The 21,624-nt window shown below is 67.8% G+C and overlaps 4 protein-coding genes across 4 annotated transcripts; 1 reads left to right on the top strand and 3 right to left on the bottom strand.

The window, feature by feature from the left end:
- The first annotated feature begins 1,693 nt into the window (after nucleotides 1-1,693).
- ATXN7L3 (ataxin 7 like 3) lies at nucleotides 1,694-8,991 on the top strand. Its single transcript, XM_064399902.1, has 13 exons — nucleotides 1,694-1,889; nucleotides 3,304-3,410; nucleotides 3,500-3,632; nucleotides 4,156-4,327; nucleotides 4,827-4,924; nucleotides 5,128-5,150; nucleotides 5,224-5,269; nucleotides 5,528-5,559; nucleotides 5,682-5,750; nucleotides 6,248-6,291; nucleotides 6,406-6,477; nucleotides 6,721-6,854; nucleotides 7,257-8,991. The coding sequence occupies exons 2-13, from the start codon at nucleotides 3,360-3,362 to the stop codon at nucleotides 7,406-7,408; spliced, it is 1,026 nt and encodes a 341-aa protein (XP_064255972.1). The 5' UTR covers nucleotides 1,694-1,889; nucleotides 3,304-3,359; the 3' UTR covers nucleotides 7,409-8,991.
- Nucleotides 8,992-9,142: 151 nt separating this feature from the next.
- On the bottom strand, nucleotides 9,143-10,741 carry TMUB2 (transmembrane and ubiquitin like domain containing 2). The gene is made up of 3 exons (XM_064399903.1): nucleotides 10,626-10,741; nucleotides 9,828-10,493; nucleotides 9,143-9,675 (listed from the first exon to the last, which is right to left on the bottom strand). The coding sequence occupies exons 2-3, from the start codon at nucleotides 10,274-10,276 to the stop codon at nucleotides 9,315-9,317; spliced, it is 810 nt and encodes a 269-aa protein (XP_064255973.1). The 5' UTR covers nucleotides 10,277-10,493; nucleotides 10,626-10,741; the 3' UTR covers nucleotides 9,143-9,314.
- Nucleotides 10,742-11,093: 352 nt separating this feature from the next.
- On the bottom strand, nucleotides 11,094-14,459 carry ASB16 (ankyrin repeat and SOCS box containing 16). Its single transcript, XM_064399570.1, is given in 6 exon segments — nucleotides 11,094-11,450; nucleotides 11,525-11,638; nucleotides 11,711-12,203; nucleotides 12,832-13,099; nucleotides 14,084-14,377; nucleotides 14,380-14,459. Coding segments are annotated over 6 exon segments (1,386 nt in total). The 5' UTR covers nucleotides 14,411-14,459; the 3' UTR covers nucleotides 11,094-11,264.
- A 184-nt stretch (nucleotides 14,460-14,643) lies between these two features.
- On the bottom strand, nucleotides 14,644-19,219 carry HROB (homologous recombination factor with OB-fold). Its single transcript, XM_064399568.1, has 10 exons — nucleotides 19,115-19,219; nucleotides 18,831-18,881; nucleotides 17,929-18,720; nucleotides 17,077-17,160; nucleotides 16,835-16,975; nucleotides 16,493-16,601; nucleotides 15,892-15,977; nucleotides 15,434-15,538; nucleotides 15,108-15,300; nucleotides 14,644-14,982 (listed from the first exon to the last, which is right to left on the bottom strand). The coding sequence occupies exons 1-10, from the start codon at nucleotides 19,115-19,117 to the stop codon at nucleotides 14,909-14,911; spliced, it is 1,638 nt and encodes a 545-aa protein (XP_064255638.1). The 5' UTR covers nucleotides 19,118-19,219; the 3' UTR covers nucleotides 14,644-14,908.
- Between the last annotated feature and the right edge of the window lie 2,405 nt (nucleotides 19,220-21,624).

The raw sequence follows: 21,624 nt of genomic DNA, 5'->3' as shown, positions 1-21,624 counted from the left end.
TTTGAGGGGTCCTTACCCCCCCAGCTCTGTAACCCCCCCAGGTTTGCTGCTCTCAGCACCCCAAATCCACCCCCACAAAGACCCCGGGGACCCCCTCGGTGCTGAGGGGAGCACCCCCAGTCCTGGCCTCACTTTGGGCTGAAAAAACACCATTTTGGGCAAAGCGCCCCCAAAGGTGGGGGCCAGGGGGTGCAGCCGGGTGCCCCCACACCGACAATCCCCCCGAGTCCCCCCGGGACCGGGGCCCCAAAAGAACCCAGATGGTGTCCCCCCATCCCCGCCAGTGTCCATCTGTCCGTCCCTCTGTTCCCCCTCCCACTCACCCCAATCCATTTGGGATTTTCCTTTCATTTTCATCCCAATTTTTAATCGCCACCCCTCCCAAAATCCCCTAAGGGGAACCCCCCCCCATTCCCTTTTTTTCTGCTGAATGTACCCAGCACTGTCGTGTTTTAGTGGATGTGTTTTTAGTACAAAAAAAAAGACAAAAAAAAAAAAATTAAACCCCACCTTTTTTTCCCCCCCCACCTTTTTTTCTGTTAACAAAAAAAAAAAAAAGGTAAAAAAAAAATGAAATAATAAAAAAGAAAAATTCTTACAGCGCCGACAATTTGGGAGGGGGGGGGAAAGACGTTTGCGCTGCAAGAGAATTCCTGAGTGCATTTTGGCACTGCCACAAAATCCCGGGATCCTTTAGATGGAAGTTCTTGTGAATTACGTTAAAAAAAAAAGGCAAAAAAACACCAAAAAAAAAAAAAAGATTAAAAAAAAAAATCATCTTTTTTTTCTAATATTTAAAGAGTGTTTTTGTAGGTTTAAAAAAAAGACAAAAAAAAAGGAAAAAAAATAAAAATAATAATAATCCCGACTCGGAATTTGTACGGCTGAGCGGGACGTGGGGGTCATGTCCCTGCTTTCCCGGTTTGCTTGGGGTTTCGGTTCTTTTTTTTTGTTTTGTTTTGTTTATTTTTGAGGTTTTTGGGGTTTTTCGTTTTTTTTTTTCTTTTTTTTTCGCTTTTTTTTTTTGTATAATAAAGTGAAAAATAATGTTTCTGTTCTCATGTCATTACTATAAAAAATAAAATTTTAGGAAAAAAAAAAAAAGGACAAGCGTGAGGAGTTTCTTTCCTCCTTCCTGTGGGGATCCGCTGTGGGAGGGACCCCCAGGGCTCATTTTTGGGGGGGTCTGGAATTGGGGCAGGGATCTGGGGGCATCCGTGGGGCTGGAATGGCACCGGGGTGTCTCAGTGGGGGCTGTAGGGGTGAGGGCCGGGGGTCCCGGGGGGTTCGGGGGGTCCCGGGGGATTTGGGGGTCCCATTGGGGGTTCGGGGGTCCTGGGGGTTCGGGTGTCCCGGGTGGTTCGGGGATCCCGGGCGGTCCCGGGGGTTCCGGGTGGTTCGGGGGGTTTGGGGGTCCCGGGGGTCCCGGGGGTCCCGGGTTCCCATTGAGGGTCCGGCCGCGGGCCCCGCCCCTCCAAACCCCGCCCCTTTCCGCCCCGCCCATTCTAGCCCCGCCCCCTCGCCCCTCCCCCGTGACTCTGCGAGGCCCCGCGCGGCGCCGGCGGCTCGGGCCCCTCCCATTGGCCGCGGCCGCTGACGGCGCCTCCCCATTGGCCGGCGGCGGCGGGGGCGGGGCCGGGCCGTGCGCGCGCCGGGCGCGGCGCCCCGCCCCTGCCCTGCCCTCCCTCACCCCCCTCAGCGCCCTGGGCCGCCGCCGGGCGGAGGCAGCGCCAGGCCCGGCCCGGCCCGGCCGCTCCGTCCGCTCGGCTCGGCCCCGCGCCGGCCCCGCACCGGGCCCCCGCCATGGCCAGTCGCCGCCGGGCCCCGCGCCGGAGCGGCGGGGGGCGCTGAGCCGGCCCCGCCCCGGCCCCGGCGGACCCTCCGCGCCGGTGAGTGACCGCCCGAGGGGCCCCTCCCGGCGCCCTGCCCGCCCGTGGGGCCCCGCCGCACCGGAGAGCGGCCTGCTGACCCCGGCCCGTGGGCGCTCGGGGACCCCGCGATCCGCCCGGGACCCTCCCCGGGACCCTCCCCGGGACCGCCCGCCCCCCGTCCGGAGAGGCCCCGGGACCTTCCCCGGGTCCTGAGCCTCCCCTCCCCCTCCCTCGCTCTCCACCCGAGGGCCCCCCGGGCCCCCCCAGGCCTGCTGGGCTCTGCTGAGATCCCCCTCTCCCCCCTTCCTGCCCCCCCGGTTCCCCAGAGTCCCCACAACCCTCACTGGGCCCCCCAGCCCTATGCGAGACCCCCCCCGGCCCTGAGATCTCCCTTCCCCCCCCATTTTCCTGTTTTTCCATCCACTCCCGGGGCCCTCCCTTGTCTCCCCCAGGTTGGTGAGAGACCCCCCCTGTGCCACCCTTAACCCCCTTCCCTGTCTGTGCCCCCCGCCCTCCTCTCCTGAGAGCTCCCAGGACCCCCAGGCCCTGAGACCCCTCATTCCCAACCCCCCTGCCCTGATCCTGAGAGCCCCTGGGACCCTCCCTGCCCTCCCCAGCCTTATGGGAGACCCCCCTGAGCCCCCCCCCACCTTCTCCCTGTCCCTTTTCTGCCTCAGCTTGGGGGGTGCTGGGGGCTGAGCCAATTCCAGCCCCTGTTTGCTCTCCGTTGTGGAAGGAAGGAATGCCTGGATCAGCAGATTGGGGTGTAGGGGGGCCGTGGAGACCCCTCTGGTGTCCCCCCTCCCGGTGGCTGGGCAGAGTCCCCCCAGCTCCGTGACAATCAGGGCTTCCATGCTCAGCACCGATGGGTGCTGGGGGTGCCTGACCATGACTTTGGGGTCTTTAAACTCTCATTGTTGGGCGGGGGGAGGCCAGGCCCCATTTTGGGGGGCACACGGTGCTCCCCTGCCTGCCCTGTCCCCCCTCCATATGCTGCAAGGGAGGGTGATGCAGCAAAACCCACCCCTGCAGGAGGGGAGGGGACAGTTTGGGGACACCCTGGGGACACCTGCAGCCCCGGGACAACGGGGGGGTGAGGTGGGGCTCTGGGGGGGTTTGACACCTCTCTGAAGGCCGGGCACACCCCAGGCTGGCCTGAGGGGTGGGGGACTGGGGACATCCCACCCTTGTCAGCCAGTGTCCCCCACTCACCCATGCCAGGCTGGGGAGGGTCCTGCCCAGCTGGGAGACCCCCAAGCCCCCCCACTTCACTCCTGGAGGGTTTAACCCCGGGACTCTTTCTCTTGGGGATCCCCCCAGAGTGCATCTGGGGACATCCCAGGGTGTGCAGTGGGATTTGGGCTGGGAAGGGGGTTGGGAAGGGTCTGCGGGTGAGGGTTGAGGTGCCAGTGAGACCCCCCCGTGCCCCCAGCCCCCCGTGTCCCGTGCTATGAGCGTTCGGCGTGACTTCTCCGCAAGCAGCTGCAAATGAAAATGGAGGATATGTCTTTGTCTGGCCTGGATAACAGCAAACTGGAGGTGAGCTGCCCCGTCTGGGGGTCTGTCTGTCCCCTGGGGTGTCCGTGTGTGCCCCCCCCCATCCCTAACAGCCCCCCCTGGGCCCCCAGGCCATCGCACACGAGATTTACACGGAGCTGGTGGAGGATGCTTGCCTGGGGCTGTGCTTCGAGGTGCACCGGGCTGTCAAGTGCGGCTACTTCTTCCTGGATGACACAGACCCCGACAGCATGAAGGACTTTGGTGAGCCCCCCGAGTTCCCCGGGGCTCAGGGTGATGCTGGTGACAGGGACACAGCCAGGCCCCTGCTCTCTGAGGGGATTGGTGGTCCCCACACACAGGGATTTAGGTTTGAGGGCCCAAATGTCCCCCCAACAGTGACCAGACTGTCCCAGAGGGAGGGCACTGAACCCCAAAACGTGGTGCTGGGACCTTGGGGGGCACAGCTGGGGTGTGGGTGGGATGTGGTAGAGACCCCCTGGCAGCACTGCCACTGGTGTCAGCCCCTCTGAGTCTGTGGGGAAGGGTCTGGCAGCCCCAGGGACCCCACAGAGGCTGTGGGGAAGGGTCTGGCAGCCCCAGGGACCCCGCTGAGGCTGTGGGGAAGGGTCTGGCAGCCCCAGGGACCCCGCTGAGGCTGTGGGGAAGGGTCTGGCAGCTCCAGGGACCCCGCTGAGGCTGTGGGGAAGGGTCTGGCAGCCCCAGGGACCCCCCAGAGCAGATGTGGGGGGGTCTCAGGGCAGGGGCTGAGCGTGTCCCCCCGCAGAGATCGTGGACCAGCCGGGCGTGGACATCTTCGGGCAGGTGTACAACCAGTGGAAGAACAAGGAGTGCGTGTGCCCCAACTGCAGCCGCAGCATCGCCGCCTCGCGCTTCGCCCCGCACCTGGAGAAGTGCCTGGGCATGGGCCGCAACAGCAGCCGCATCGCCAACCGCAGGTGGGGCCGGCTGCTCCGGGGAAACTGAGGCACCGGCGCCGAGCCTGCCTGCCTCATCCCCCACGGGGCTGTGGTTCAGGCTCTGAGGAGCCTGGGGTGTGAATTCGGCCGGTTCTGGGTCTCCTCAGTCCTCGCTTTCCAGCCTGGGGGTGTCCAGCTTGGTTCCCCCTGGAGCTCGTCTTGTTCTTCCCTGTCAGTTTATCCCTCCTGGGAAAGTGAGCTGGGAACCCCTGGGTCCTGTGTCCCCCACCTTGGGTCCTGTGTCCCCCCCACCTTGGGTCCTGTGTCCCCCTTCCTTGGGTCCTTTGTCCCCTCCATGGTCCTGTGTCCCCCCTGGGTGCTCTGTCCCCCCAGGTACTCTGTGCCCCCTGCCTCGGTGGCTGCTGGGGACTCCTGTCTGGATCCCCGTGTGCTGGGGAGGCTGGGAGGGTACCAGGGGACCTGGGATGGAGGACGTGGGGCAGGCCCTGGCCGTGACCTCCTTCCCCTCCCCGCTCAGGATCGCGAGCAGCAACAACCTGAACAAGTCAGAGAGTGACCAGGAGGACAACGATGACATCAATGACAACGACTGGTCCTATGGCTCCGAGAAGAAAGGTGGGGAGGGGTCCCTGCTGTCCTGAGGGGTGGGGGACACGTCCTGCCTGCCCCATGGCCCCTGAACCCCGGTGCTGGGTGGGTGTGTAGGGGGAGAGCAGCTGTGGGTGGTGGTCCCAGCCCTGGGGAGGCAGCGGTGGCTCTGGGAAGGGGCTGCATGCCCTGGAAAAGGTCAAATCTCTCCTTTCTGTCTCTCCCCACAGCCAAGAAGAGGAAATCGGATAAGGTGAGGGGTGCAGGGAAGGGTGGGGGGCACGGGGAGGACACAGGACACCCCCAACACCCCCCTCTCTTTGCAGAACCCCAACTCGCCCCGCAGGTCCAAGTCCCTGAAACACAAAAATGGTGAGGGGGCGGGGCTGGCACCCCTGGGGTGGGGCTAAAAATGGGGGAGGGGGCTCACACCTTTGGGGCGGGGCTTGGATGGGCTGGGCACGTGTGGGGGTGGGGCATTTGGGGTGGGTGGGGCATTTGGGGTGGGTGGGGCTTGTGGGGAGGCGGAGCTCTCCCTGGCTGGGGTGGTGGCGGTGGGAGGGGGCCCTGGGGGTCCCAGGCAGGGCCAGGCTGGGGGCAGGACCCCCCCTCACCTTTCCTCCCTGCCAGGCGAGATCGGCGGGAACCCCGATCCCTTCAAGGTGAGCCTGGCGTGGGGGGAGATGGCTGCCAGTCCCTGCTGTGCCTCCCCAGGGGCCGCATTGCCCCCCAGGAGGGTCCCCCCAGCTTCCCCCAGCCCTGAGCCTGCCCTCTGCCCCCCCAGTACAGCAACTCAGCTGGCATCAACTACGAGACGCTGGGCCCCGAGGAGCTGCGGACGCTGCTCACCACGGTGAGGGATGGGGAGGGGGCACCACAGGGGCTGGCACCCCTGGGGGCTCTCCCAGCTGGGCTCCATCCCACTGGGGCTGGTTTCCAGGCTAGGAGTGGGGACATGCAGCAAGTCCTGATTCTGGGGCAGTGGCTGCTTTGTCTGGGACGCAGCACTGGGAGACTGGGGGGCCCAGGGGTCACTCACCTGTCTCCCCCAAACTCACCTGTCCCCCAAACTCACCTGTCCCCCCCCAAACTCACCTGTCTCCCCCAAACTCACCTGTCCCCCAAACTCACCTGTCCCCCAAACTCACCTGTCTCCCCCAAACTCACCTGTCCCCCAAACTCACCTGTCTCCCCCAAACTCACCTGTCCCCCAAACTCACCTGTCTCCCCCAAACTCACCTGTCTCCCCCAAACTCACCTGTCCCCCAAACTCACCTGTCTCCCCCAAACTCACCTGTCCCCCAAACTCACCTGTCCCCCCCCAAACTCACCTGTCCCTTCCCTCCCCAGCAATGCGGGGTCATCTCCGAACACACCAAGAAGATGTGCACCAGGTGAGGGCGGCCTGGCCTGGCCCTGCTCACTCTGGGGGGCTTCCCCAGGGTCCCCAGCGTGCCCCCATCCCCAGGGGAGGGGGGAGGCCCATCTCAGTGCTGTCTTGTCCCCAGGTCCCTGCGGTGTCCCCAGCACACGGATGAGCAGCGCAGGGCAGTCCGGGTTTACCTCCTCGGGCCCTCCGCGTAAGTGGGGGCAGATCGGGGTCCCCAGGGTCCCTGGGACAGGGACTGGGGGGGCTGCAGGGGGTGCTCAGGAGGGGCTGGGGACAGGGACAGGCTGGGGAGGCCTGGAGGGGACGGGAGCCCAGGGCTGGGGGTGGGGTTTGCAGCCCAGCAGGGTGGTGGGTGCTGGGCCGAGCCCCTGGGCGTCCCCCTGGCATTTGGGGGGGCTCTGTCCCCTCTGCCCTCTGTAACACCTGTGCCCAGGTCCCTGCCCGAGGCCGAGGGCGGCGTGGAGAACGACAGCTTCGAGGTGGCTGAGAGCCAGGCCCTGATGAGCCGCCTGCAGTGGGACGGCTCCTCCGACATCTCCCCCTCCGACTCGGCCTCCTCCAAAGCCAGTGAGTGTTCAGGGGCTGGGGGGCAAATCCTGGGCACAGACCCCTCTGAGGGACAAATCCTGGGGCACAGATCCCTCTGAGGGGCAAATCCTGGGGCACAGACCCCTCTGAGGGGCAAATCCTGGGCACAGACCCCTCTGAGGGGTGAATCCTGGGGCACAGACCCCTTTGAGGGACAAATCCTGGGGCACAGACCCCTCTGTGGGGGCAAAACTGGCTGTTCTGGCATGTCCCCAGTACAAGAGGGGTTGAACAGACCATGGCTCCAAATCCTAGAGCATCTTGTCCCCCACTTGGGAGGGGCAGGAACATTTTGGGGTAAATTTTCTTGCATGTTGACCCCTGTTTTGGGGCTCATCTCCTCCCTGACACCCCCATTTCTCCCCTTTCTCCCCTCCCCAGGTACAAACAACTCCGAGTCCCGCAAGACCAAGAAGAAGAAGCCCCACCTGGGGCTGGTGAGCGGCGCCCCAGGGCTGGGCTCCAGCAAGAAGAAGAAGCCCAAGCCCCCCGCCCCCCACACCCCCAGCATCTACGATGACATCAACAACTGAGCCCCGCCGAGCTGGGGAGGGGCAGGACGGACAGAGGGACGGACAGGGGCCAGGACAGCCCCCAGGCACACCGTGGGTACCGGAGCACAGAGGACTCAGCTGTGGCTGGATTTGGGGAGCCCCCCTTAGTGCCCCCCTGCCTCCCCGCCCTGCCCCGGTGCCTCTATTTATTCTGTGACAGTTTTTGTACGTGGGGCTCTCTTTGGGGTGTCACCCTCGGGGGGTACAGCCCCCCCTTCCCTCCCAGCACCCCCAAAGCCAGCTGTGCCCCCCCAGACCCCCTCCTCATTTACCCCAGTGGGGTGGGGGGCACCCTGGGCAGGTCCGGGCCTGGGTCAGGGGGTTGTGAATCCCCCCTGCCCTGGGGTTTTGGGGTGAGCCCCCACTCTGGGGCTGCCCCACTCCCTGCCCTGGGCTGGCACTCGCCGGTCGGGCTGGCTCAGGAGGGGGGGTCACACTGGAGGGGGCTTTCCCCACCCACGGGACAGGGGAGCACCCTCTCACCCCCAGCTCTGTTCAGCTGTGCCTGCACCCAGCTGGGGGGGGGTCTCGGGGGCCTGGCAGTGCCCACACAGGGGGTCACAGGGGGCTGCATGCTGCATCCTTCATGTTTGGGGGCGGGTTTGGGGGTGGGGGGAGCTGCTGTGACCATCCCTGTGCCAAACTCTTTGGGGAGGGGGGACCCCAACCTGCCAGGGACGTCTGGGGGGGAAGCAGAACTTGGGGGGGAAGCCCAGCACAGAGCCCCCCACTCCTGGTGTGCCCTCCACACGTGCCTGGGGAGCTGCTGCTGCAGTGGGGGGGTCAGTGGGGACCCCCACAGGCTCTGCTGTTGTTTGGGGGGGCCGGGAGCAGCGCCCCGCTGTGCGGGCTGGGGGGGACAGGTCCCTCTGGCTGGATCCAGGTCACCCCCTGCCCCGTGCTCCCCTCCCTGCAGCTGTTCTCCATTGCAGGGGCTGTGCTGGGGACAGCGTTGGCTCCATCCCCTCCCTTGTGTCCCCCTCCCCATGGCTGTCTGACCCCCCCATTTTGGCCATATGTCCCCGGGGTGGAGCTGTGTCTGTCCCACACCCCGTGGCTCCTCTCGCTGGGACTCTCATTATGGTGCTCTCGACTCTGGATTCACTATTGTTTTCAAACTGCTGCTAAAGGCTGGGCTGGGGGGGGGTCCTGCAGAGCCCCCTCCCCTGCATGGGGACCCCCGCGTGGTCCCTCCTGGTGTGGCTTTGGGGCTGGGCAGGTCTGGCCACCGGAGCATGCCAAGCTGGCCTTCGCGTGCCCCGGGGCCCGGGGACGGGGCTGTGGGCACCCAAAAACACGGGGGGGCCACCCCAAACTGCCTGGGGGGGGGCAGCCTGAGCCCCTTCAGCTGCAATTTGGGGTCCAAGGGGTGCAGTGGGGCTTGGGGGGCTCAGCCCGTGCCCTGTGATCCCCCCAGGTTGGTGTCCTCACCCCCCCCCCCCCGCACCCCGGTGTTTCTGCGTGTCCCCCCCCTGCAGGGGAACTGAGCCCTTGTGAGGTCTGTGTGTCCCGTGAGTGGGTTGTGGCTGCCCCTGTAAATAAAACTGCATCTTGACTTGGTACCCCCGGCGTTAATTGCGGCTCGTTAATTAAACAGGGCCTTTACCCCCATCATCCCAATCCATCTCCTCCCACTCCATTCCCCACAGGATTTGTTTTTGTGGCCCCCCAGCAGTGTGGGGGGGAGGAGAGAGCACGAAGGTACCCAGGGGGTGACCCGACACCCTTTATTGGCATTAAAAAGTCCTTGGGGAGAAGCCACGACCCCTTCCCTCGCTGCCCCACTCCCCACAGCCGGGCAGGGGCAGCGCAGCTCCGGGGGGCACAGCCCCTTTTTGGGGGGCAAAGTCCGGCAGCGAGGCTGGCACGGGCACCCCGCCGTGCCTCAGCCCGCGTGCCCGTACACGCCGAAGGCCAGGAAGGTGACGAGCACGGTGACACCGATCAGCGACACGGTGGCCGGGGCCGTGAAGAGCTGCCGGTAGTTGATGCGGAAATACCAGCCCAGCGCCAGCACCACCATCACCGTGGGCACCATCAGCGTGCCCCCGGCCAGCGGCAGCCCCGGGGCGGCGGGGCCGGGCTCGGGCAGGGCGGGGGCGGCCGCGGCGGGCCCCCGGCAGCGGTGGCAGTGGATGACACAGTTGTCGGTGATGCGGAGCGAGCGCAGCGTGCGCGCCTGGTCCTGCAGCAGCTGCCCGCGGTAGATGAGCTTCGTCTGGCTCTCCTGGCCCGGGAAGTATTTGCTGCGGGAGGACGGAGCGGGTGGGAGGCGGCCGAGACGGCGCTCGGGGACCCCCACCCCTCCGTTAAACGGGGAGGGGACAGCGATGGCACCGCCACTGGCACCGCCACCTCTTTCAAACTCGTTCCACAGCCCACACCCCCCGTGCCTCACCTCTTGAGGATCCCCACGGTGTCCTCGGGCCGCGCCACCGCCACCTCCTCGGTGTCGTTGAGGAACTTGAGGCGGATCGTGATGAGGCCGGGGGAAGCGTCCCCCGCCGCCGCGGCGGCACCGGGCTCGGCGGGCTCCCGGGGCGAGCCCCGCGCCTCCGGCCGCTGCTCCGGGCCGGGCCCGGGGGTCCCGCCGTCCGCCCCCCGCTCCTCCTCCGCTTTCTCCTCCGCGCCCTCGGGGGGCCCGGGCGGCTCCGCGGGCTCGGCGGGCGGCCCGAGGCGGATGACGGCCGCGTCCCCGGGGCCCAGCAGCGGGCCGGGGCTGCCGCCGTCCGCCACGTACGTGGAGAGCCAGGCCAGCACCAGCGCCAGCGCCAGCGCGGCCAGCCCGGCCAGCAGCGTCACCTCGTCCCCGACCCCCGGGATGAGCGGGGCGGCCGGGGGCTCCATCTCCGCCACCCCCGGTGCCGCCGTCGGGCTCGCAGCGGTGCCCGCGGGCCGGCGGCTCCTCGCGGCGGGCTCTCCTCCTCCGCGCTCCCGGGACGCCGAACCGGCAGCGCTGCGCTCACCGCACCGGGCCCGGCCGCGGCTCCGCAGGGTCCCGGAGGGTCCCGAGGGTCCCGCAGCGCCTCGGTGCGCAGCGGGGCAGGGTCAGGCCATCCCCGAGCTGGACGGAGCAGAGCGCTGCGGTCAGCGGGGCCCGGGCGCGGCGGGGCGGGAGGAACCGGGGATGTCCCTGCCGGTCCCGGGGTGTCCCCGCGGTCGCCGGGGGTCCCGGTGCCCCCCCTCCCCCACTCACCGCCTCCCGCCGCCGCCGCCCGCGCCGGAAGCGCCACGTCACAGCGCGCGCCGCCAGGGGGCGGCAGGCGCGCGGGGCGTGACGTCACGGCCGCGCCCGGTGGTGGGCGTGGTCAGTGAGGGGGTGGAGCGAGCGGGACGCGCCCCAACGTGGGCGGGGCTTGGGGTGGGCGGGGCTGTGATGGGAGGCGGGGTTTGTTGGGGCGGGGTCAGGGCCGCGGAGGGGCGGGGCCTCGGGAGCACCGTGGGAACTGCCGGGGAACCCAACCCCCCCCCACGGGCCGGACCGGGACCGGACCCCCCCGGACCGCGGTGACACCCCTCACCCCTGTCCCCAACCCCGCCAGGACCCGTCTGTCCCCTCCCTGCCACCCCTCACCCCTGTCCCCAACCCCGCCAGGACCCGTCTGTCCCCTCCCTGCCACCTGTGACCCCCGGCTCTGTCCCCCTCATCCCCTGTCCCCACAGTCCCTGTCCCCACAGCAGTTGCCATTGCCCGCCCTGGTCCCACAGCGACAAAGTCACCTCAAGAGCCACCTGTGCCACGTCCTTTATTGACACCAGGGCAGGGGGGGCACACAGCAAGGGGACACCGGTGGGGACACACGGAGGGGACAGATGGAGGGCACGCGGCGCGCCCTCAGGAGATGAGGCCCTCGATGGGCAGCTGCAGGTAGCGGCGCAGCGGGGGCGGCAGTGCCAGCCGGGGCACGGCGGCGCGGCAGCGGGCGCCCAGGTGCCGCCGGATGGCCACGCGCGCCAGGTGCTGCAGCCGCCGCGGCCGCCCCGCCATGCGCACGGCCGAGGCGTAGAACTCCCGGTGCTCCTGAACGGGGGACACGTGGGACAGTGAGCTGGGGACGCGGGCACAGCCCAGGACCCCCCAGGACACCCCCTTACCTCCCAGACCTTGGGGGGCACGGCCTCCACCCAGCCGGCGGCGGGGGGCACGCGGTCGTAGGCGTTGAGCATCACCTCCAGCGCCGGCGGGTGCTGGCAGCACAGCCTGAGCATCTGCCAGCAGAGCCGTGTCACCAATGTGTGACACCGCCACCGCCCCGCGCCCCCCGTCAGCCCCATGCCCACCTTGGGGTGCGCGGGGTGGGCACCGTGGTCCAGCAGCAGGGCCAGGGTCTCCTCGGGGCGCTGCTGGCGGTACTCGTGCACGGCGCGCAGGGCGCAGTCCAGCGGGGTGTCCCCGGCGCCGTTGGGGACGGTGGCATCGGCGCCGTGGCGCAGCAGCAGCCGGGCCAGCTCGGGGTGCCCGTTGGCACAGGCGTTGTGCAGCGGCGTGTGGCCCTTGCGCCCCGCGGCCCCGGGCCGGGCGCCGGCCGCCAGCAGCCGCTCGGCCACGCGCACGAAGCACTCGGCGTCCTCGGGGCGCTCGGCCGCCGCCGCCGCCGCGTTCAGGGGGGTCTCGCCCTGGTGGGTGCGCAGCGAGGGGTCGGCGCCGTGGTGGAGGTACAGCTCCACGTGGGCCACCAGGCCCTGGCGCGCCGCCACGTGCAGGGCTGTCACCTGCCGGTCGCGGGTGCCCAGGTTGACCCGCGCGCCGTGCGCCAGCAGCAGCTCCGCGCACCTGGAGAGGGTGGGAAGGGTGAGGGGGCGCTTGGGAGAGACACGGCACCCGTGGGACACCAGCAGGGCGTGCCAGGGAGGTGTGGGTCCCGTGGGACAACCCTAGGGACATCCTCAGGACATAGGGGAGAGAGCTGGCTCCCAAGGGACACACCCAGGGACACCCTGGAGAGACCTGGCACCCATGGGACACCCGCAGGGACACCCTGGAGAGACCTGTCACCCATGGGACACCCCCGGGTACACCCTGGAGAGACCTGGCACCCATGGGACATCCCCAGGGACATAGTGGAGAGAGCTATCACCCATGGAACACCCCCAGGGACATCCTGGAGAGATCTGTCACTCATGGGACACCCCCGGGTACACCCTGGAGAGATCTGTCACCCATGGGACACCCCCAGGGACACCCTGGAGACACCTGTCACCCATGGGACACCCCCGGGTACACCCTGGAGAGACCTGTCACCCATGGGACACCCCCGGGTACACCCTGGAGAGACCTGTCACCCATGGGACCCCCCCAGGAACCCCCCCATGACCCCCCCCCAGGCCCCTGGCTCGCAGACTGCGTGGGCGGGGCAGCGGTGACCATTTCGGGGGGGGTCTCTCCCGCAGGTGAGCCGCACCTGAGGCTGTGCGGGGCGGTGCAGAGGTGCAGCGGGGCCGCGCCGTCGGCGCTCAGCACGTTGGGGTCGGCGCCGAAGGCCAGCAGCAGGCGGGCGCAGTTGGGGTGGGGGGCGGCCGCGCTGTCGTGCAGGGGGGCCCGGCCCCCCACCACGGCGTCCACGGCCGCCCCCCGCAGCAGCAGGTGCCGGGCACAGTCCTCGTAGCCGCGGGCGGCGGCGATGCGCAGCGCCGAGGTGTGCTGCCGGCGGGGGCTCAGCACCCACAGCCCTGCGGGGGGCACGGGGGGCTGCCGGAGAGCCCAGGGCCCGCCGGAGCCCCCTCACCCGCACCCACCCACCCACAGCCCGCCGGAGGTGGGGGGAGCAGGGGGGCACCCACCCGGGAACCGGAGCATCAGCCCTGCTCCCCAAAACCACCCCTTTTCCTGGCCCCACACCTGTTCTGCAGGGGGAACGGGAGGGAAGGGAGCAGAAAGGAAGGACCCCCAGCTGTAGCCATGATATTTTATGAAAAATCCTCTGCTAGGGTTTTTCCCGCCCTGAGGAGCTGAGAGCCTCGGGAAAGAAAAGTAAACAATAACTGTGTGCTGCTGTGGAATGCCACAGGTGCATCTTCCATTGCTCCATGTGGATTGTTTTTAATTGATGACCAATCACAGCCCCCTGTGCCGAGGCTGTGAGCAGTCACAGGATTTTGTTATGCATTCTATTCTATTCTATTCTATTCTATTCTATTCTATTCTATTCTATTCTATTCTATTCTAATGTTATGCATTCTATTCTATTCTATTCTATCCTATTCTATTCTAATGTTATGCATTCTATTCTATTCTATTCTATTCTATTCTATTCTATTCTATTCTATTCTGTTCTATTCTATTCTATTCTATTCCATTCCATACCATTCCATTCCATTCTTGTTCTTTGTAGCCTTCTGATCTTCCTCTCTCTCTGCTGTTTTAGTATAGTTTTAATGTAGTATCTTAATATATTATATAGCATAACAAATCAGCCTTCTGAGGAAAATGGAGTCAAGCCTCGTGTCCTCACACTTGGGGCATTCACCACAAGACACCCACCCGCACCCTGCCGGAGGTGGGGGGAGCAGGGGGGCACCCACGCCAGCCCAGACTCCCCAGGAACCGCAGCATCAGCCCTGCTCCCCAAAACCCACCCCTTTTCCTGGCCCCCCAGCTGTTCTGCGGGGGAACGGGAGGGAAGGGAGCAGAAAGGAAGGACCCGCAGCCCGTACCCTGCTCCGGTGACCACACCAGCTCCTCGCTGACCGTCTCCAGCACCACGTTGGCGGCGGCCTCGTCCCTGAAGATGCTCTGGACGCGGGGCAGGTCCCCGGCGTAGAGGGCGTTGTGCACGGCGGGGTCCCGGCAGACCCGGGGCGGGGCTCGGGGGGTGCCGGTGCCGGTGCCGGTGCCGGTGCCGGTGCCGGTGGCGGGCAGGAGGCGGCGCGAGGCCGAGTCCCGGGCCAGCGCCCGGCGGCGATCCTCCCGCTCCAGCAGCTCCCGCTGCAGCCGCAGCGAGCGCAGCGCGAGGGGCTGAAGGAGAACGTCTCGTGGGCCATGGGGGCCCCCGAGGGCAGGGGGGCGCTGGGGACGGCGAGCCCGCGGGGTTATTAATAGGGCTGTGCCCCACACACGGATGTGGAATCGAATCCCAGAGCCGGGCGCCCTATAAATAACTCCTGGTGGTAAACAGAGTCACGGGGTGCGGGGCAGTTTAACCTGTTGGTGGGTGCGACCCGTGGGGAGGGATCTGGGGACCCCCCCCAGTCCTGCAGGGCTGTGAGACCCTGGGGGGATGGCTCCTCCTGCCCAGGGGGGGAGCAGGGACCCCCGGGAAGGCACAGAGGGGTGACACACGAGGACACAGGTGATGCAGAAACAAAACAGCCCTTTAATGCAGGTTTGGGAGCGAGGGGAGCCCGTGTGCCCAAAGTGCTGAGGCCACTTCTCCCCAGGGTGTCCCCAGCTCTCAGCTCCACAACAAACACCACGGAGAAGCAGGCGGGTGGGTGGCAGGTGTGTCACCTGCTCCTCGGCACCGTCACCCTGTGCTGGGCTCAGCCACAGTCAACCTGAGCTGGGGCTGAGAAGAAATCCTCAGGCAGCTCTCCCAGGAGCCCGTCCAGGTCATCTGCAGGGCACAGCAGGATGTGAGTTTGTGCGTGTGAGATCGTGGAATTGCTCAGGTTGGGAACCAGCCCTGCTTTGCACAGGACAGAGAGCTTTCCCTCCCCTCCCAGAGAGGGTCTGACTCACCCATGTCACATCCATCAGCTCCCACCGGCTCTTCCCAGCTGGGATCAGAGCTCGGTGGGCACAGGGAGAAGCCCCCAGGATGCTGCTCTGCACTGTGTCCACTTGTCCTCGACTGTCCCCAGTCCTCAGGAAAGGGGACACCCCGGGTGGGCTGTGCAGGGGGCTCTGGGGTCAGCTCAGCCTGGGCAGGAACCTGCAAAACCCAGCGGGGATGAATGATTGGGGGGTTTATCCAGCCCTCCCCCTTCCACTTGGGGGTCCCCATAATCCAGACGCCCCTGGGGGTCCCAGCAGCCCCCCAGGGCCACCAGCAGTGCCCCCCTCACCTGCTGGGGGGAGCAGCCCTCGGGCTCGGGTGGGAAGATCCGCAGGAGGTTGTTGGGGGTCACGTTGAGGTAGTGGTTGCGGTGGGAGGGGGAGAAGACCCCGACCTGCAGAGAGGGCAGAGCCAGCTCCTGGGTAAACCCCCCAAGCTGCAGCGCCCCGTTTACGGAGATCTTAGGGTGAAGGGTGAAAGCTTAGGAAGAGTTGAGAAAAATCTGAGGTGGGAAAGTGTGGGAGATCCTTTTCTTGTATTTGTATTTGCAGGTGCTGTGCAATGGGAACAGGGATGCACTGGTTCCTCTCATCCCCTTATCCTAACATCTACATTCCTGTTCCAGGGTGTTCTGGGGCTGGGAACAGGACAGGCCACGTGCTGTATCACCACCCCAATCCCCCACCCCGCATTCCCCTGGGCTCAGACCCCTCTGGGGGGGATAAGGAGCCCCCCAGCTCTCCTCACCTGCCTCAGGAGCAGCACGGAGCCGGCCCGGAGCTCGCTCTGCCTCTGCTCCAGCAGCAGCCGGTGCACGGTGCCCTGCATCTCCCCTGGCAGCGAGGATGGCATCCCTGAGCCCCGGGGGCGACGGGCCAGAGCCCCCCGGGCACAGGAACCCCTGGGCACAGGAACCACAGGGCACAGGAACCACCAGGGCACAGGAACCCCTGGGCACAGGAACCCCCAGGGCACAGGTATCCCCTGGGCACAGGAACCACTGGGCACAGGCATGACCAGAGCCCCCCCCGGGCACAGGAACCACCAGGGCACAGGAACCCCTGGGCACAGGTATCCCCTGGGCACAGGAACCACTGGGCACAGGCATGACCAGAGCCCCCCCTGGGCACAGGAACCCCCAGGGCACAGGAACCAGCTGGCACAGGAACCAGCTGGCACAGGAACCACCAGGGCACAGGAACCCCCAGGGCACAGGAACCCCAGGGCACAGGAACCAGCTGGCACAGGAACCACCAGGGCACAGGCACCCCCAGGGAACAGGTACCCCCGGGCACAGGAACCTCTGGGCACAGACACCCCCAAGCCCAGGCACCCCTGCCCCCCTCACCTGTGGGGTCCCGGAACACGGCGCCAGCGCCGGCGCTGCTCCTGGTCAGGGTCTTGATCATCACGGCCATGCTGGGCACCTTGTTCTTTGGGAGCTGCTTCAGGGCTGCCTGCACAGCACGGATTTTGGGGTAGCCCTGGGCAGGGCTGGCAGCTGAACCCCCTGATCCTGGTGGGGCCCTTCCCGTGTGGGATATTCCGGGATCCTACAGCCCTCAGCACCCCGGGGATGTGGATGTCTGTGCTCAGCTCAGCTCAGCCCCCTCCCCAGAGACTCCCAGCCCCAAGAGCAGCTCTGAGAGGTGGGAGAAGAGCAGGAAGCTGAACCCTGGGCCGCCCTCACCTTGCGGAGCACCATGACCACGCTGTAGGTGTGCAGGAAGCAGCTGGGGTCCCTCTCATCCAGCCCCAGCTCCGTCTTCATGGCCAGCCAGGGCCCCTTCCCAAAATCCTCCTCCGTGGGCAGCGGGGAGCTGGGCAGCGCCTGGGGTCAGGGACACCCATGGTCACCATCCAGGGCTCCCTGCACCCCACTGGGAGGGTCCCACTGGGATCTGCCCGAGCCGGGGTGGGAGGGGGGGTTACCTGAGCCCGCGGCTTCGCCACAGCCCCGTGAGCTGGAGTCTGGGGGGCAGACACCAGGATCTCCTCCAGCAGCTTCCCAGAGTGCTTGTGGGACAGGGAGAGATGTCCAGGGGTCTGCCTGGCTTCGTGAGCTGCTCCCATCCCCACATCCCATCCCATCCCCATCCCATTCCCGTCCTATCCCAACCCACTGCATTCCTGTCCCCATCCCCACACTGACCCCATCCCCATCCCATCCCCATCCCATTCTTTCCCACATCCTATTCCCATTCCTGTCCCCATCCCCACACTGACCCCATCCCCATCCCATCCCCATCCCATCCCCATCCCCACACTGACCCCATCCCCACGCTGTCCCCATCCCCATCCCATCCCCATCCCATTCTTTCCCACATCCTATTCCCATTCCTGTCCCCATGCCCATCCTCACCCCGTTCCCACGCTGTCCCCATCCCCATCCCACCCCACACCCCATTCCCATTCCCATCCTATCCCAGCCCACTGCATTCCTGTCCCCATCCCCATCCCATCCCCATCCTGACCCCATCCCATCCCCATCCTATCCCCATCCCATCCCACATCCCATCCCCATTCCTGCCCCCATGCCCATCCTCACCCCGTTCCCACGCTGTCCCCATCCCCATCCCACCCCACACCCCATTCCCATTCCCATCCTATCCCAGCCCACTGCATTCCTGTCCCCATCCCCATCCCATCCCCATCCTGACCCCATCCCATCCCCATCCTATCCCCATCCCATCCCACATCCCATCCCCATTCCTGCCCCCATCCCCATCCCCACCCCGTCCCCACGCCGTGCCCAGCCCGGTGCCCTGCCCAGGCCGTGCCCACCTGCTGGGGCAGGATCCCGGCGGGCCCCGGGAAGCGCCGGCTCTCCCTGCGGGCGGGGGCTCGGGGGGCTGCCCGGGGGGCTCTGCTGGCCGCTGTCACCAGCTGCACCAGGTGGTTGGTGACCACGGGGGCGCTCGGGGGGCCGGGGGGCAGCCGGGGCTGGGGGCAGCTCTGTGCTGGGGGGGTCCAGGGCACCGAGGAGCTGTTCCTTCCTAGGGGGGCTTGGCCAGGCCTCAGGCACGGAGCCCCCGGAGCAGGGAGGGACCCTCGGGAGCTTCCCGGCTCTCCCATGGGAGGGGGGGGTCTGGGGGCACAGGCACCGGCCGCGCTGGGCCGTAGCACCAGTTTGGCACTGGGGAGGGGGCCCTGCCTGTCCTGCAGCCCCCCAGAACCCGAGAGCGGCTCCTCTCCCACCCTGAGCTTTTTGGGGGCCGCACATTCCTGAGCGTTCTCCTTCCCTGGGGGCTTCTCGCGGCGCCCGGGGGGCACCGGGGCAGTGCCAGCCCCCGGGGGCACCTCGGGACCCTCCAGCTCCCTGCAGGCAGCCAGGAAAAGGGCATTGTCCAGCTCGTCCTGGGGGGCTGCCCCCCGCCACGGGGGTCCCTGCAATCCCACGGGATGCTCGCCCTGCCCGGCGAGGGGCCGGAGGGTGGGGGCTTTACTGGGGTGGGCTGTACTGGGGTGGGCTGTACTGGGGTGGGCTGTACTGGGAGGAACCGGGGCCACGCTGGGTGAGGAACGCCTGGGGGTCACAAACTGGTTCTCTGCATCTTCCACAGCGGAGAGGAAATCCTGCGGGAAATAAACGCTGGGAATGGGAACGGCTCCATCCGTGCTATCCCCGAGCCCCGCCGGGGCCGAGCCGCTCGGGGGGGGCCTCGGCCATTGTGGGGGTCCCTCACCTCGTCCTCCAGCTCCCCGTCGGTCCCAAAAAGCTTCTGGAAGTGGCAGGACTGTGGGAAAAGGGGGAAGAATGGAGCAGGGAGGGACTCAGCGGGCTGGGGCCCTGGGTGTCCCGGAGGTCTCGGCCGCTCGGGAGCCCCGGGAGGGCCTCACACAGCGCCGAGGGGACCCCGGCTCGGCCCCCCCTCACCGCAGAGATCCCTTTGTGGGGACCCTCTGTGGAGACCCCGGATGGCCCCCCCAGGGGACCCCAAACCCGCCTCTGTCCCCCCGGCCCCGTTACCATGGCAGCGCCGCGACCCCGGCCCGGCCCCGGAGGCGGAAGCGGCGGGGCCGGGACTCGAACCCGCGGCCCCCGGGGAAGGGGCGGAACTTCCCCTGCGGCACCGCGCGCCCCCTGGCGGCGGGCAGGAAGCGCGGCCGCGCCCCTTAAAGGGCCACGCACCCCGTTTCCCCGCGCGTGTCACATGTGCACACGCGTGTGCCCCCGCGTCACCCGGCCGGGCCCCGCGGCGCCGCCGGTGACTCAGCGCGGCCCCGGCCCGGCGTGATTCATCCCCGCACGTCCCCGCTGAGTGACCCCCCCCAACCCGGGCCTGCTGCACCCGCACGCGTGCGTGGGCAAGGGCAGAGGCGTGCGTGTGTGCGCGTGTCCTGCACACGCGTGTCTGTGCGTGTGCCGTGAGCGTGGCAGGCTGACGTGCAGCTGCACACAGAGCACGCGTGTGCCCTGCAGAGCGCGTCCTGCCCGGCCCGTGGCACACGCGTGTCCTCACGCGTGTGTCCACGCCCTTGTGCGCGGCAGCGGCCGCACACCGAGCTCCGGGGCGCGCACACGCGTGTGTGCGGCAGCACGGCGGCCTGTGCCACCTGTGTGCATGTGTGTGTGTGTGGGGCATGGCCTGTCACCTGTCACACATACATACATGTACATATATTCACACATACATACATATATATATATATACATATATATATATATACATACATACACACACACACACACACACGTGTGCCCTTGCACACTCCCGTTCCGCCCCACAAACACCGCCTCACGCTCACTCCGCGGCCCCTTTAAGGCCGGGTTAGGCCCCGCCCCTCATCGGGCCCCGCCCCTTTAAAGGGGGGGCTCCCCCCCCGCGCGCGGGGCTATTTTTAGCGCCGGGCGCCGTCACGTGACGCGGAGTGACGTCACCGAATGTTGTTGTCGGGGCGGGCGGGGCCGCGCGGCGAAGATGGAGGAGGAGGCGGGGGGGCGGCGGGGCGCGCGCCGGGCGGCACCGGGGGGACCCCAGGTACGGCCGGCACCGGGGGGGGCACCGGGGGGCACCACCGCGCCCGGCCCCCGCGGCGGGGGCGGCTCCGCGGGGTGCGGGACCCCCGTGCGGCGGCGGGGGGGGGGTGCGGGGGGGGGGGCTGCAATGCCGGAGGTCCGGTGGGGTTCGGGGCGGGGGTCTGTGCAACGGGGGTGGGGCTCGGTGCGGGGGCGTCGTGCGGTTGGGGGGGCGCGGGGTGAGGGGCTGAGCGCCGTGCGGGACCCCTGCGCGGGTTTGGGTTTGGGGGGGGGGGCTGCAGCGGGGGGACCCCTGTGAAGGTTTGGGGGGGCTGCAGCGGGGGGACCCCTGTGCGGGTTTGGGTTTGGGGGGGCACTGCAGCGGAGGGACCCCTGTGCAGGTTTGGGGGGGGGTCTGAAGCTGGGGGAGCCCTGTGCGGATTTGGGGGGGTCTGCAGTGGGGGTCCCGTTGCGAGTTTGGGGGGGGCTGCAGCGGGGGGACCGCGGTGCGGGTTTGGGTTTGGGGGGGCTGCAGCGGGGGGACCCCTCTGCGGGTTTGGGTTTGGGGGGGCTGCAGCGGGGGTCCCGGTGCGATCCGGTGCAAGGAGGGCTGCAGGAGCGGACCCCGGTGCGGGTGGGGGGCTCCCGTGCATCCCGGGGTCCCGGTGCGAATCGAGGGGGGAGCGCCCGTGCCGTGGGGGGGCCCTGCAGCCCGGAGGGGCCCCGCGCAGTTCCGGGGGTCCCGGTGCGGTTCGGGGGGGCCCTGCAGCTCCGGGGGTCCCGCTGCCATCGGGGGGACCCGCAATGAGCGGTACCGGGGGGGCGCGGTGCGGGCCGGGGTCCCGGTGCGCTGGGCTGTGCACCGTGCGGGGGGGGTCCGGTGCCCTCGGGGGGCCCGCAGTGTCGGGGGGCCCGTGCGCCAGCACGGCGGCGGCTCCGCAGCGCGGCCGGGGGGGCCTCGCTGCACCGCGCCGGGCTCGGCGCCGCCGGCAGCGCGAGTGGCGTGTCCCCCCCCTCCGTGGGGTCCGTGACGCCCCCAGACCCCGATCTCGGGGTGACGCCTCGGTTTGGGGGGGTTGCAGCACCGGGGGGGGTCACCGTGTGTCCCCCCTCCAGCCGTGTCCTTAGGGGGGGGTCCCATCCGTGTCCCCGCGGGGTGGCACGGCCGGGGGGTCCCTCCCTGCCACCCCTTGTCCTGCAGAGCCGACCCCCGGCTCCCTTCTGGGGGTGCCCCCAGCCCCCAAATCCCGGGGGGACAGCGGAGGGGAGGGGGCCGCATCCTGCCCTGGGGGGTGGGCTCGGTGCGGACCCCCGCCCCCCGTTCGCTGCGGGGGGAGGTTTGGGGGTCCCGGGGCGCTGACGGGCGCTCGGTCCCGCAGGGCTCCCGGGCGGCGCGGGCACAGCCCCGGTGCCCCGGCCGGCGCTGACGGACACGCGGCTCTGCGAGCCCCCCCGGGCCACCATGGACCCCCAGAGCGACACAGGTGAGAGCCCGCGGGGGCTGCACCCGCCGGGCGCTG

This window comes from Passer domesticus, chromosome 27 (genome assembly GCF_036417665.1).
Source record: "Passer domesticus isolate bPasDom1 chromosome 27, bPasDom1.hap1, whole genome shotgun sequence".
Taxonomy (NCBI): domain Eukaryota; kingdom Metazoa; phylum Chordata; class Aves; order Passeriformes; family Passeridae; genus Passer; species Passer domesticus.
This window is presented reverse-complemented; position numbering and strand designations above follow the sequence as displayed.

Bases quoted from the DNA above. Each gene is read 5' to 3' on its own strand.
- ATXN7L3 (XM_064399902.1), top strand. From the start codon at position 3,360: ATGAAAATGGAGGATATGTCTTTGTCTGGCCTGGATAACAGCAAACTG. The intron at 3,411-3,499 runs GTGAGCTGCCCC...CTGGGCCCCCAG, and splicing joins TGGATAACAGCAAACTGGAG to GCCATCGCACACGAGATTTA. The intron at 3,633-4,155 runs GTGAGCCCCCCG...GTCCCCCCGCAG, and splicing joins CGACAGCATGAAGGACTTTG to AGATCGTGGACCAGCCGGGC.
- TMUB2 (XM_064399903.1), bottom strand. From the start codon at position 10,276: ATGGAGCCCCCGGCCGCCCCGCTCATCCCGGGGGTCGGGGACGAGGTG. The intron at 9,676-9,827 runs GTGAGGCACGGG...GTCCTCCCGCAG, and splicing joins ACCGTGGGGATCCTCAAGAG to CAAATACTTCCCGGGCCAGG.
- HROB (XM_064399568.1), bottom strand. The intron at 18,721-18,830 runs GTGAGGGACCCC...TATTTCCCGCAG, and splicing joins ACGGGGAGCTGGAGGACGAG to GATTTCCTCTCCGCTGTGGA. The intron at 17,161-17,928 runs GTGGGCACGGCC...CTGTCCCACAAG, and splicing joins CCGGGATCCTGCCCCAGCAG to CACTCTGGGAAGCTGCTGGA.